Source organism: Marmota flaviventris, chromosome 19 (genome assembly GCF_047511675.1).
Source record: "Marmota flaviventris isolate mMarFla1 chromosome 19, mMarFla1.hap1, whole genome shotgun sequence".
Taxonomy (NCBI): Eukaryota; Metazoa; Chordata; class Mammalia; order Rodentia; family Sciuridae; genus Marmota; species Marmota flaviventris.
The window spans coordinates 6,088,032-6,101,333 of NC_092516.1; the positions used below are offsets into that span (position 1 = coordinate 6,088,032).

General features: G+C 52.9%; 1 protein-coding gene across 1 annotated transcript in view; it reads left to right on the forward strand.

Moving 5' to 3' along the window:
* Trap1 (TNF receptor associated protein 1) overlaps positions 1–13,302 on the forward strand; it is a 36,864-nt gene that overhangs the window by 23,234 nt on the left and 328 nt on the right. Inside the window, exons 10-17 of the mRNA XM_027940342.2 lie at positions 258–378; positions 1,255–1,324; positions 5,101–5,248; positions 6,603–6,788; positions 7,076–7,214; positions 7,685–7,770; positions 9,326–9,471; positions 13,220–13,292. Coding sequence (XP_027796143.2) covers positions 258–378; positions 1,255–1,324; positions 5,101–5,248; positions 6,603–6,788; positions 7,076–7,214; positions 7,685–7,770; positions 9,326–9,471; positions 13,220–13,292 — 969 coding nt within the window. The remainder of the gene's footprint in view (positions 1–257; positions 379–1,254; positions 1,325–5,100; positions 5,249–6,602; positions 6,789–7,075; positions 7,215–7,684; positions 7,771–9,325; positions 9,472–13,219; positions 13,293–13,302) is intronic.

The window sequence follows — 13,302 nt, forward strand, 5'->3', positions numbered from 1 at the left end:
GGAGTGGGTTGGGGAGGGTAGCAGCTGCCCAAAGAAGGCCACCCCACACCTTGCAGAACCCTCATGTTAGTGTTATGGAAGTGTCCTCCCTGTTCTGGGGCCTCTGGTGGAGCTGTCCCCTGGCCTTCCCTGCCTTCTGGGTTCTTTACCCAGGGCAGCCTTGGAAGGGCTGTCTCGCATCCTGCCACTGGGCTCTGCCTCCCTGTGTCTATCGTGGATTTCTGCCACTGCTCCTGACCTTGTCCTTTTGTTCTCAGAAACCTTCCATGTTTGACGTGAGCAGGGAGCTGGGCTCCATTGTGGCACTGTATAGTCGCAAAGTCCTCATCCAGACCAAGGCTGCAGACATCCTACCCAAGTGGCTGCGCTTCGTTCGAGGTACTGTGCTGGACTTTGGCCCTGAGTCTGTGAGTGGTTTCCTATGTGGCCTCACATTGCTCACTGTTTGCAAAAGCGGGCTGCTGGTCTGGCTCTCAGATCTGCTTTCCTAAGCATGCCTCAGTGCACTGGCCGTATTTATGGAGTGGCTGAGAAATATAGCTCAGAGTCTCTAGGACTGTTTCCAGCCTCCACATTAGTTGTAGTTGATTTGGGTAAGAGGGCAGGGGAGATTGAGTTGAGTTCTTTCAGTGATTAGAATTATCATGTGAGTTTCAGATTCATGCATGAATTACCTTGAACTTGAGATCATAAGTTGAGTAAAGAATTCAGTGCTTAGATCTTTATATCATTGTAGCACAAAGGTGTCTACTGTCCCTGATGTACCTAGGATTTTTTTCACCTTTTTTTTCCTCCCTTTTAACCAGGGATTGAACGCAGGGGTGCTTTACTACTGAGCCACATCCCCAACCCTTTTTACATTTTATTTAGAGTCAGAGTCTCTCTTAAGTAACTTAGAACCTTGCTAAATTGCTGCGGCTGGCTTTGAACTTACAATCCTCCTGCCCCAGCCTCCCCAGTCACTGGGATTACAGGCATGTGCCACTGTACCTGATGCAGCTAGAATTTTTAAGGTCGAATCCCGAGTATGTTTGCCAAGTGTCAAAGGGCTTCTGAGGTGGTAGGCATACCCCCAGCCCAGGCCGGGCCTGTCTCAGATGTGTCTTGTCCCCAGGCTGTCTCTAGCCCCCTGTCTTCCTTGCTCTTCTCACCACATAAGGCCAAGGTGTGAGGCAAAGGGCCAGATAAGAGCTCTTGGGTAGTGGTTGAGGGGCCACAGGCACAGGGAAGCTCTGACATGCCCTGTTCTTGCAGGTGTGGTGGACAGTGAGGACATCCCTCTGAACCTCAGCCGGGAGCTCCTGCAGGAGAGTGCGCTCATCCGGTGAGCCTGGGGGAAAGGGGCAGTGTGGGCTTCCTGTTGAGGACCAGGCACTCCAACTAGGCTGTGCCTCTCAGGCCTGAGCTTGGTTACAGGAACCCAGAGCGATGTAAAGAGCAGAAAGCTGGGCCTGGCCTACTCTTGAACAACTCAGGCTGTGATCTGAAAGAGTTTGGGAGTAGTTGGTCATCACCTAGGCTGAATCTAGAGAGGACAGGGGCTACGGGACCAGCTGGGGTACCCAGCTGCACTGGGCCAAGGCTCTTGGCAGTGGGCTACAGCAGGCCAGGCCCTGTGCAAAGGTGGAACTCCAGTACAGGATTCTCCATCAACATCTTTACTGCACCCACTCTGGTTCCAGGCTCTCTAGATAGTGTTTTCAAACTGCAGTCACTGTTTTTTTTTTCCTAGTGAAATTTGCTTTTATTGGACATATGTCTCACCTGTAATCCTAACCTAGAAATGGCCATGGTTGGCATTTTAGGATTTAAAATATGGGAGCAGAGGTTTTAGAGCTAGAGTGCACAACAACCAGATCGGGGCCAGATGTGGTGTGGCACACACCTATAATCCCAGGTACTCAGGAGGCTGAGGCAGAAGGGTCACAAGTTCAAGACCAGCCTGGACAATTGAGTTGAAACCCTTTTTCAAAAAATAAACAAGACTGGGTTTAGTTCAGTGGTAGAGTGCCCTTAGGTTGAATCCCCAATACCACCACCACCCCAAATAAATAAATAATAAACCAAATTGGGATCGTGGCCTTCAAGAGCCTCCAGGTTGCCCATATAGAACAAGACGCAGCAGCAGCGTGCCTCACTGAGTCTTGCAAGAGCTCGCAGCAAGGGACTGCTCTTCCATCCTCAAGAGGATGTGCTCCCTGCGTAGAGAAGGGGCAGCTCGCTGGTGAGACACCTGCCTGGAGAGGAGCCAGGGCTGTCTCATCCAGGGCCACTGGCTCCCACTTGTGAGGGTTGGCCTTCAGGAGCAGATGTCATCATGCAGATGCTTTTGTCTTTGTTTTTTACATAATTCATATTTATACTATTTTCCTTATGTAGTAGTTTATTTTGGCTATTTCCAACCACTGTTAATATGCTGGGAGGCTCTTTTAATAACTGCATAGTAGTATGTCTCACAGATGTGTATAGTATCCAGTCCCCCAGAGTAGAACCAGTTATTTTTCCTATTAAAAACAACCACAATGGGCTGGGGATGTGGCTCAAGCAGTAACGCGCTCGCCTGGCATGCGCGGGGCGCTGGGTTCGATCCTCGCACCACATAAAAATAAAGATGTTGTGTCCACCGAAAACTGAAAAATAAATATTAAAAAATCCTCTCTCTCTTCTCTCTGTCTTAAACAAAACAAAACAAAAAAACCCCACAAGGTATAATAAATAAAAAACAGACCTTAGTACCTTGTTCCAGTCTGTGCCAGCGATGCCATCCTCCTGAGAGCTGTGGCCTCTGCTTCTTGGCCAGTGGCCGCAGGGCAGTTTCCACTGCTGAGGGCAGAGGGCTTTGGTGCATTTGCACGAGGGTGCTGAGTGAGCCTGGGGGCTGGTGAGTCTGTTGCTTTGCTCCTCGTTAATGGGAAGGGTCCTGGGGCCCCACTGTGGCACATCCCTACTTCGCAGCCCAGGGTACCACAGTCAGGGAGATTCCAGGCCCCAACCACATCTTGGAGATGGAGAGACAAGAGCAACCCTAGAACCAGGAGACTGGTGGAGTGACCCCAGGCTGACCATAGCAGAACTGCATGGGTCTTGTCACACAGCCCCTTCCTGTGTGCCTCACGGAGAGGTCATGTGCGTCAGTCAGCAAACCTGCAGCTCTGACTGCCATGGCCCCAGCGTCTGCCGAACAGCCCACTGTGCCCCACCTGCAGAGGCCCCTTGTCTCTGATCGTGGTTGTCAGGTTGCCAGTCTGACAGCTCAAGAGCCCACCTTATGAGAAATTAGGAAAGAATTGCAAAGTCTACAAAGAACATTTTTCCCCTGAATTCTTCATTCAAGTCTTCTTTCACTGCCTCGCCTTCCTTTAGATACCTTGGGGTCCTGTGTAGCTCCAGTGCAGCCTCAGGGTCAGGGTTCAGTGTTGCCATGTCACTATCACCGTCTGTCCTCCAGCCAGTCCAGGTTCCCATGCTGTCCCACTGAAGATGGGCACCTGGGCTTTCTTTGACTTCAGTTCCCAGGATACTGTTGGAGAGGAGGTCTGTGGTTCTGTGGAGTGACCCTGTGTTTGCCACTGATGCTCTGGTGAAAGCACACGGGGACAGTCCTGTCTGGTGTGGCATTGGTTTGACTTGTCCCATGCCGGTGAGGTTCACAGCGACACTTGGCTCAGGGGTGTCTACAGGTGTCTCTACATGGTGTCTCTTGACCTTGTTGTTAATGAATATCAACTCAGGTGATTGGAAGCAGTGTCATACCATCTTCAAACTTTAGCATATTCGTTTATGATCCTTAAATGTTCATAATTTCTTTCTGGTCTGATTTTCCATTTTCATCAAAGGGTAATAATCTGTTCATCATTGATTTGATCTCTGATTGTCCCCTAAGGCAGGTGAGAGGCTCCTGTCCCTTTGATGAATCTCCACTGAGCTCTGGATGCTTCTGCTGGCATGAGGTGCTCCAGGCCTTCTGGTACCTCGATGCCTCTTTTCCAAGCCCTTCCTTGCTTCCCCTGGGAGCCCTGGTTGAGATCTGAGAACTGGGGAAGCTCGTGGCTAGTGAGGTGTTACTGCTCCCAGCCCTCCTGGGAGAGAGTTCAGAAGCGTGTGAACGTGTGGGTGAGCTCGCACATGATTCCATCTGTGTTTCCCTCTTGTCTGTGGAGCCCATACCAATACCTCCAGTGCTAAGCCAGTAGCACGGGTGCATTCTGGACTTGGCCCTCTCCATGTTGGAAACACCCTTTTGACATGAGAAATCTGCTTCTCATTATTCTTAACATGGTTCCTTATTTGACGGATCTCCCTCCACATAACTGCTCTGGCATAGTCCCCACCCTCCTTATGGGGGCCACATCACCTTGCTTGGCTATGACACCCTGTGCCTGCCCACCCTCCTTTCTGGGTGTTCCCCTCCCAGGCCTGGACACTCCACACAATCCCTCCCCATCTTGGGCAGTTGTGACCGCTCTCACAGGTGAGGATTCCCACCCTGTCCCATTCTGCTCAGGGGCTGAAGATGAGTGTTTGGGACAGGAGTACAGGAGGGGGATTAAATGAGCTTTAGACATTATTATCCCATGCCTTGGATTGATGAGGAAATAAATCCCAAGTTGGACACTATGGTCTGGACACTACTGGTCCTGGTTCCAAACAGATGTGGACAGATGGAGCTGTTCTGTCTTGTGATCTGTCCTGTTGGGATGGCTCTGATTTCTCCTTGGCATGTCTCGGGCTGCTGGGACTCAGGTGATCTGGTGGCTGTGTGGCAGCACACCACTTGTGCTGTTCTTTCCCACTGCTCCAGGACCTTGCTTATAGCAGCTCTGCATCTGTGTGCCAGGCGAGGTCTGCTCACACAGCCTGGTGCTCCCCTTGTTGCCCATTGCCCTGCAGTTGGAACGACCCGTGCAGAGGGTCATGTTCTCAGGTGTCTTGGGCCTGCAGAGGGGCAGCATGGTCAGCTCTGGGCCTCCAGGGTGACCCTCTGCTGAGAATCAGGAGGCCCAGTGGTTCTGCTATTCTGACATTTTTGAGGGTGGGCTGGTCATTTACCTGAATGTGTCACAGAAGCTGTCATTCACCGTGAGTGAATTCTGTTCCCAGGAAGCTCCGGGACGTGTTACAGCAGAGGCTGATAAAGTTCTTCGTTGACCAGAGCAAAAGGGATGCTGAGAAGTACGCAAAGTTTTTTGAAGATTATGGCTTGTTCATGAGGGAAGGCATTGTGACCACTGCAGAGCAGGAGGTCAAGGTGAGACTGGCTTTCTGGGCCTTCCTCTGGTCTGCCTCAGCACTAGGGCTTCAGAGGAATTGGTTCCTTCAGAGGTATTGCTTCTGTGAATGCAGCAATGGGGCAGCCAGCACCTGGCCACTGCCACAGGAGTCAGTGCACTAAATGCTGGGTTCTGGGCCTCTGCTGGCAGACGCAGCAGGCCGAGCACATGGTGCTTGCGTGCCCGTCCCTGGTCCCACAGGCACTGTGGCACTCAATTCAAGGGCTGAGCCTCTTCTTCCTGAGGCCCTGGCCTCTGAAGCTGCAGAAAGAGGGATGCACACTCTCTGAGAGCTTGCTGGGGGCTCAGGCAGGCACAGAAAGGCAGGGCAGGCTAAGGAAGGGGTCTGGTGTTAACCAGAGGTTTGCCTTTCGTGACAGTGGAAGCCCCTCAACACTGCTCTTGTTTATTGAGGTTTATTGAGGTGTCATTTGCATACCTTAAACCCATGAATGTCACCCTCTTGAAATGCACAGGTCAGTGGCATCCAGCGCAGCCATAGCGTTGTGCCAGCTCCAACACCCTTTTGTCCCAGGACGTCCTCATCCCTGCCTACGGCATCCTCCCTAAGGCCAAGGAAGAAGGCTAAACACTGGGGCATGGGCCCAGTGGCTTGCCTCTGACACCTCCACCGGAGGCAGCAGACTGCGCTCCTCTGTCCAGCTCACCCCTCGTTCCTGCTGGTCCGGCCTTTGCTTCATAGACCTGGTAGATTTGGTCTTTTCCAAGTGCTTTGTGAACGTGCAGCTGTGCCTACCAGGAAGGGCCCCATGCCTGCCATGTGCAGGACTGTGTTGTGGCCGCTCCAGGGCCATTCCTGGTCTTCATCTTTCCCTCAGTTTGTCTGTGTCTGTCCACCTTGAGTCCCAGGCTTGGCACTTAGTTTGGACCTGTCCCTGGGTGTCCTCTTCACCCTTCCCTGGGTCCCACACTCTCTACCACCCTTCTGCTGCACTGTCAGCGGTGACAGCAGCTTGGGTACGGCAGTGTCTGGGCTGGGGACATCAGGCCCAGGCTCCCAGCTTGCTGCTGCTCCTTCCTGTCCTTCACATGCAGCCCACATGGAGCCTAGTCCTCACACTCCACCTAGCCCTCCTAAGGGCCTGCTCCAAGGCCCACTCTAACTCACACCCTACTGGCCAGAGCTAGTCACTGGCCACCCCTGGCTGTGAAGGAGGTTGGGAAATGTGGACTTCGTATCTAGGTCCAATCCAAGGTCCGTGTCCCTCTTTAGGTGGGGTGCATGGGCAGAGGGAGGCCTGCGGCCTGCAGGGTGGAGCTGCTCAGGGAGTAGCCCTGCAGCAAGCAGTGATTGCCCGTGTCTGTCCACAGGAGGACATCGCGAAGCTGCTGCGTTACGAGTCTTCAGCACTGCCTGCTGGGCAGCTGACCAGTCTGTCAGACTATGCCAGCCGCATGCAGGCTGGCACCCGCAGCATCTACTACCTGTGCGCGCCCAGCCGGCACCTGGCAGAGCACTCGCCCTACTACGAGGCTATGAAACAGAAGCACACAGAGGTGGGCAAGCAGTGGGGCTGCCCTGGGGCCGCTGTCCTGGCCAGGCTCCCTTGCAGGGTCAGAGCCCCTAAGCAGAGGTCTCAAATGTCCCAGCCCAGTGTGCCCAAGGCTGGGAGGCCACATGGTATGAGCCAGGCCTTCCTCAGTGGACCCTCTCCTGCCCTGTGGCGCATTTCTCACCAGCAAGTGGCAGGGGAACTCATTCATGAGTAGAGTGAGCCTCAGGACCTGCTAAGAGGTGTCCCCTCTTCTGTCGCGTATCCACTGAGGTTCTGTGACGTCGGCAGGTCCTCTTCTGTTATGAGCAGTTTGATGAGCTCACCTTGCTGCACCTTCGAGAGTTTGACAAGAAGAAGCTGATCTCTGTAGAGACAGACATTGTTGTCGATCAGTACAAGGAGGAAAAGTTTGAGGACACATCACCAGGTGGGCTTGCTTTCCTCTCCAGGGTACAGGGCTAGCACAGGTTGTAGCCTCAGTAGCAGGTGGCCTGGGACTGATGCTTTGGTCCTATAGGTCCTTTCCTGTCCTGTCTGTTGATTGACCTGGGATGTTCTTTTTCACCTGGGTTTGGGGACACCAACCCATGAAAGAAGGTGCTTGGGAACATCTTAGTGATTCATGGAAAATAGGTCTTAGGGCCTCTCTGATGCTCCTTTCATGGTGGCTTCTACTGTTGACCAAGTGTCCCAAGAGAACCAGATTTGGTTCCACCACCAAAACCTGGGCCTCAGGCAACCAAAGTGCCCTCCTGAGGTTTTCACTGTAGATGAAATGAGTCTTCTGGAGCAGCGGGCAGTCGGCGGGGCAGGTGTGGGGAGAGCCCAAGGAAGAAATCCGTGGAGCAGTGCTGTGGGCAGTGGCCCCTGGGCTTGCTCATGCTCATTCTTGTGCAGCCAGTGACCGCCTGTCTGAGAAGGAGACAGAGGAGCTTATGGCCTGGATGAGGAACGCACTGGGATCTCGAGTTGCCAACGTAAAGGTCAGGCCCTCCTGGGCGGGTTTCCCTCTACCCCTGTGGCTGTTAAGTTGCTGGCCTGGTGGACATTGGCCCTGACAGTGGTGGAAACCTGCAGCATATGGTGGAGGTCATGGGAACCGAGGAAGTGGAAGGAGCAGCCAGGGCCCTGGAGGACAGGTGAAGGCAGTAGGTCCCCAGCAGGTACCCCAGGGCCAGCCTGTTCTGGACCTTGTAGAAGCTGTAATGGCTAAAGTGGGGGTTCCAAAAAAGGGAAGTGCCTCCCCTCTGCCTGAGGGGAGTTCATGTTCTCAGTTGGGGTCTTAATGGGGTTCTGGTGGGCTTCATAGAGCTAAGAACCTGCTGGCCTAGCTCAGTGAAAGGAGAGAGACAACCAGCAGCAAAGGGCATCTGGTGCAGGGCCATTGGCTCAGGGTGTGCAGGAGTGAGCTCAAGCAAAAGGCAGTGAGGTGAGGGTGGCCCTGGCTGGAAGAGAAAGAACCTCTGCAGGACACTGGGGCCAACCTGTGCAGACAGGGTTACATGTGGCACCTGCTTCTGTGGTGCGTGTTGTGTCCCTGCTTCACAAATGCCAGGTCTCCACCATGCGGCCTGCGCAATGGTTTCATTAATGAGGTTCTTGGCATAAAAGTTAGCTAGAAGAGATCGAAATAAAACACAGACTCAGTTACCTTATTTCTATTGCCAGGTCCGAGACGGCTCCCCTCTCTGGCTCCAACCTCTAACCGCCCAGCAGGGCAGCAAGGATTACTCAGGGCTAGCAGGAGAGAGAGTGAACACGCCAGGGAGTAGCCTTTTATTGGGGAACAAGAAATTCAGGGGATAATTCCATCCAATGAAGGTTGAGGGGGGACTGCACTCCAAGGTCAGGGTCAGTGATTGGGCCCCCGGGGTCAGTGGTCAGTCACACCCCCACTCGGACGGGTTCTCTCATCAGGAAAGGGCCGGGAAAATTCCGACACAGCCAGAAGCCTCAGACCCTTAACGGGAGCCGCCCAGCCACGTGTCAGGATGGCTTCCCACACAGGTCCTTAAGCCCTGGGCAACTGTTGTCCCTGGTCTGTGGTGAGGAAAGAGGACCACAGCTAGACATCAGGGGGCAGAGTCTGAATTGGAGCTCAGAGCCTGTTCCCCAGTGGCCAGTCTGGCAGGCAGGAGGGTTCTCAGCCTGAGTCAAGAGTCCATGGTCCCAGCCACTCCAGACGCTGGAGGGGGTGCCTTGCTGGGAGGGTGTCTTTTTATGATGGGAGGAGGGAGAGCAGGGTTGTAGGACAGAGCAAAGGAGGAACTTCCGAGAAGGACCTGCCCTGGGGCTGGGCCCTCAGAGACACGAGGGCCTGGTGCTTCAGGGAGGCGGCATGGGCCTCAGTGATCCCCTTCTTAGTGGGCAGTGGGGAGGGGGAGCAAGCAAGGCTGGCTCCAGGCTGTGAGGGACTGTCCCTGAGACCCTGCCTTCTACCCTGTGGTGTGGGAGAGCATCCCCCCATTTTAGACCCTGCCAAGCCTGGCCCTTTTGCCCCTGCAGTCCCCCTCAGCTCCACCCTGGCCTTGTTTGCAGGTGACTCTCCGCCTGGACACCCACCCTGCCATGGTGACTGTGCTAGAGATGGGGGCCGCCCGGCACTTCCTGCGCATGCAGCAGCTGGCCAAGACACAAGAGGAGCGTGCTCAGCTCCTACAGCCCACACTGGAGGTCAACCCCAGGTGCAGTCCAGGCGCTTTTCTGACCTGCTGAGGGGTTTTTATCCTACAGGAGCATGCATCCTTCTCGGGCATGGGAAAGTACACAAAGGTTTCACTCAGTTAGATGGCTGTTTATAAGGAGAAGGCCTGTGTCGCTGTGACAGAATACCTGAGAAATTCAACTTAAAAAGAGGAAAAGTTTACTTTGGCTCATAATTTCAGAGTTTTTAGCCAGCATTGATTTGGCTTGGTCACTTGGTGTCTGTTGCAAGGCAGAACATGGTACGGGTATGCGGTAAAGCAGAGCTACTTATGGCAGCCAGGAAGTAGGGAGAGGGGAAGGACCAGAGTCCAATGTCCCTTCAAGGGCATGCCCCCAGTTACCTAACTTCCTTCTGCTGGGCCCTACCTCCTAAAGGTTCTATCCCCTTCCAGTGGTGCTACTCATGGGGGACCAAGCCTTTGACATAGGAGACGTGGGGGATATTTAAGACCCAAACCACACACGATCCACACCTTTGAACTGTATCCCATGAGATTTAAACAGACTGGACACCCTCCCAGGGTTCTGCCCTCTGTGATTGTCCCTCAGAGGTCAGCCACATTTCACAGGACTGTCCTGGCCTCACATTGCCCTGTGTGCCTTAGAGCAGCAGACTGGCCTGTTTTGGACCCCAGGCCTCTACCACTGAGCCACACCCCAGCCCTTTATCTTGAGACAGGGCCTCAATAAGTTGCCCAGCCTGGCCTTGAACTGCAATCCTCCTGCCTCAGCCTCCTGAGTCCCTGGGATTGTGGGTGTGCCACTGCATCTGGCACAGATGTTCTCTTTGAAGTCGTCTTTTTCACACAGCATCTGAGAGATGGTCTGCATTCAGGGGCCTTTGAGGGTGGTTGTCAGAGATGAGTGGCACCCACTAATGAATCCCCCTCGGCACAGCTTGTTCGAGCGTTCTGTTCTGATGGGCATTTTGGTGGTTTCCAGTTTGGGACTGTTGGAACAGGGTTGCTGTGCACATTCTTGTCCCAGGTCTGGCACGCATATGGCTTCTCTGGGAGGATCACCAGTGGTGAAGTGGCTACAGGTCCTCAGCTGGCCCAAGCTGCTGCCAGGCAGCTGTGGTGCTCTGGGCCCTGGACGGCTCCTGTGCGTGCTTTCTCAAGCGTTTCCTGGCCTGGAGCTTGGCCCCTCTCTTGCTGGGTTCTCTTTTCCGTGGTGCTTATAGTTCTTGTACCGCCATTTGTGGCTGACTCTTCCCTCTTTCCACCTGCCTTAAGGTGTCTTCTGGTGAGTAGAAGCACTTGACTTTAATTTAATCAAATCTAGGAATCTGTCTTAGAGGCTTTCTTGGATCTTAAGGAACCTCTCACTGGAGGCCGCACTTACCCCCTCCCTTCCCTTCTAAGGGCTGGGTGACTGTGGCCCTTCAGCTGGCTCTGTAGCTGACTGGTGGTCATGTGGGGTTGGATTTCTACCCACTCTGCAAGACAGCCATCGTCCCACCCACTCGCTGCACACACCTGTCCTTGCCCAGGTCACGGGGTGTCAGGTGTCCACGCACATCTTCTGCTTGTCCCTCTGCCAGTTCCGCAGGGTCCTGGGTGCTCAGCTTTCCCAGGTCTCCATGCCCAGCAGCCAGGTCTGCCCCTTATTTTTTCGAGCAGAGCTGGCTGCTTCTCTGTAAGTGGCCTGACCTGTGCCACGCCTACACCCCTCACACACAGGAATCCAGCGATTGTGACGGGGATTGTCTTAACTCCCTAAATCAATTTTCGAAAGAACATAGTATATTTCTCCATTTACTTGGGTCTTTAGTACCTTTTGGCAATTTAGGTTCTCTGTGTAGTTCTTTTTTGTTGTTGTTGTTGGATTGTTTTGTTTTGTTTTGTACCGGGGATTGAACGAGGAACACTTAGCCACTGAGCTACATCTCCAGCCCTTTTTATTTTTCATTTGGAGACAGGGTCTTGCTGAGTTGCTTAGGGCCTCACTAAGTTGCTGAGGCTGAGTTTGAATTCACAATCCTCCTGCCTCACCCTCCCAAGCTGCTGGGATTATAGGTGTGTGCCACCACGCCTGGCATGTCCCTTTAGTTTTTATAGCTGATGTCTTTTTTTCCTTTGAGATGGAGTCTTCCTAAATTGCCTAGGCTGGCCTTGAACTTGTACTCCTGTGTCAGCATCCTGAGTCTCTAGGTTTACAGGTGTGTGCTACTAAGGATTGAATCCAGGGTGTTCCACCACTGAGCCACATCCCCAGCTCCTTTTTATTTTGAGACAGGGTCTTGCTAAGTTGCTAAAGCTAGCCTGGAGCTGGAGCTTCCTGCTCCAGTTGTTGGGATTCGGGTGTGTGCCCCCACACCCAGCTGGCTGCTGATGGGTCTTTTTATCAGATGTATAAAGTTATCATTTTCTGAACTCTTTTTATTTTCTGTGGTGCTGGGGATGGAACCCCGGGCCTGTGCATGCAGGGCAAGCACTCTACCAGCTGAGCTATGTCCCCATCCCCAGCCCTTGTTTTGCTTGTTGTTTTTTTAATTGGTAATGATCTTTTGAAATGAAATTACATAAACAAGTTACCAAAAATGTTAATAGCGAAAGGAAAACCCTCATCCACCTCCTCACCTGCCACAGCGTGGCCTACTTAGTGAGTCACATCTGTGTGGAGTTTTCCTGTGGCACATGGCTTAACTTCTTCATTGTCACTTTATCATGGTCTTTACCATGAACTAGTGGGCTGGGGAGGTCTCTTTCCCCTTTTTGCAGGTCACTTAGGTAAATTGAGTGTGGAGCAACAGGTGGCAGCTCTGGGCCAGCGGCAGCCGTGTCCAGGCAACATGGGGCTGAGGCGGCAGCTGCTGACTGGTTCTGCTGTATGGAAGTGGCCAAGGGCTTCACTTTTCAATCTTGCCTTTAAAACCTGTGTGTGTTCACGTGGTCCAGAATTGGAATGTACCTGGAGTTGATAGGAAAAACGCTTCCTCCTGGCCTTGTCCCCAGTGCAGCCAGAAGTGCGTGTCCCAGGGAGCAGCCGGGGCTCCTCCCGGGCAGCGTGCAGGTGGTCACTTGGATTTTCTCACTCAGTGGTGTAACAAGGGACCCCCCCCCCCGTGCTAGAGCATCCCGAATGCCCTCCTCCTTTGTCCAGCTGTATCGATGCTGTTGTAAGGACGTACATTAGAGGTGCTTCCTGCTAAGGTGCAGTCTGCAGATGGAACTGCTGCTCTGGGACGCCATCTGTGCATAATTGTGGACCTCAGGTCTCTGTAGAGATCAGTTAAGTTTACCTAAGTGAAGTCTCAACAGTTTGATGTATGTTTCTTATTATAAAGTTATTTTTTCTTTGTAGGAAAAATGTTTTTGTCATTCTTTTGTTTTGGGCTTCTGGGTTTATGAAATTTTTTTAATTTACCTGTTTTCTTCTGAGATTAAGCTTTTTTGAATTGTACTTTTTATCTTTGATCCCAGTTAATTTTGGTCTAAGGAAGAAGGCAGGAATCCAGTCTCATCGTTCTCTGGCTGGCTGCTGGTGAGCCCAACACTGCAGGCCAGCTGATCTGCCTTCCCCGAGCCCTGCCGAGCATCAGCATCCTCCAGGGGCCCTCTTGGCTACTTGCTCTTCTGTGTTTTTTAACAGTCTATTAGTAAATTGGTGGGTTGTTTGGGGATTCACTGGCCATTTCCGGAATGTTCTGTTAACCCCCTCAGAGGGTCAGCAGCATGCAGGTAGAGGCCTGAACCAACAGCTCTTGTGGTTCCCACATTGCAGGCACATGCTGATTAAGAAGCTCAATCAGCTGAGAGAGCAGGAGCCAGAGCTGGCCCAGCTGCTGGCTGACCAGGTGAGAGGAG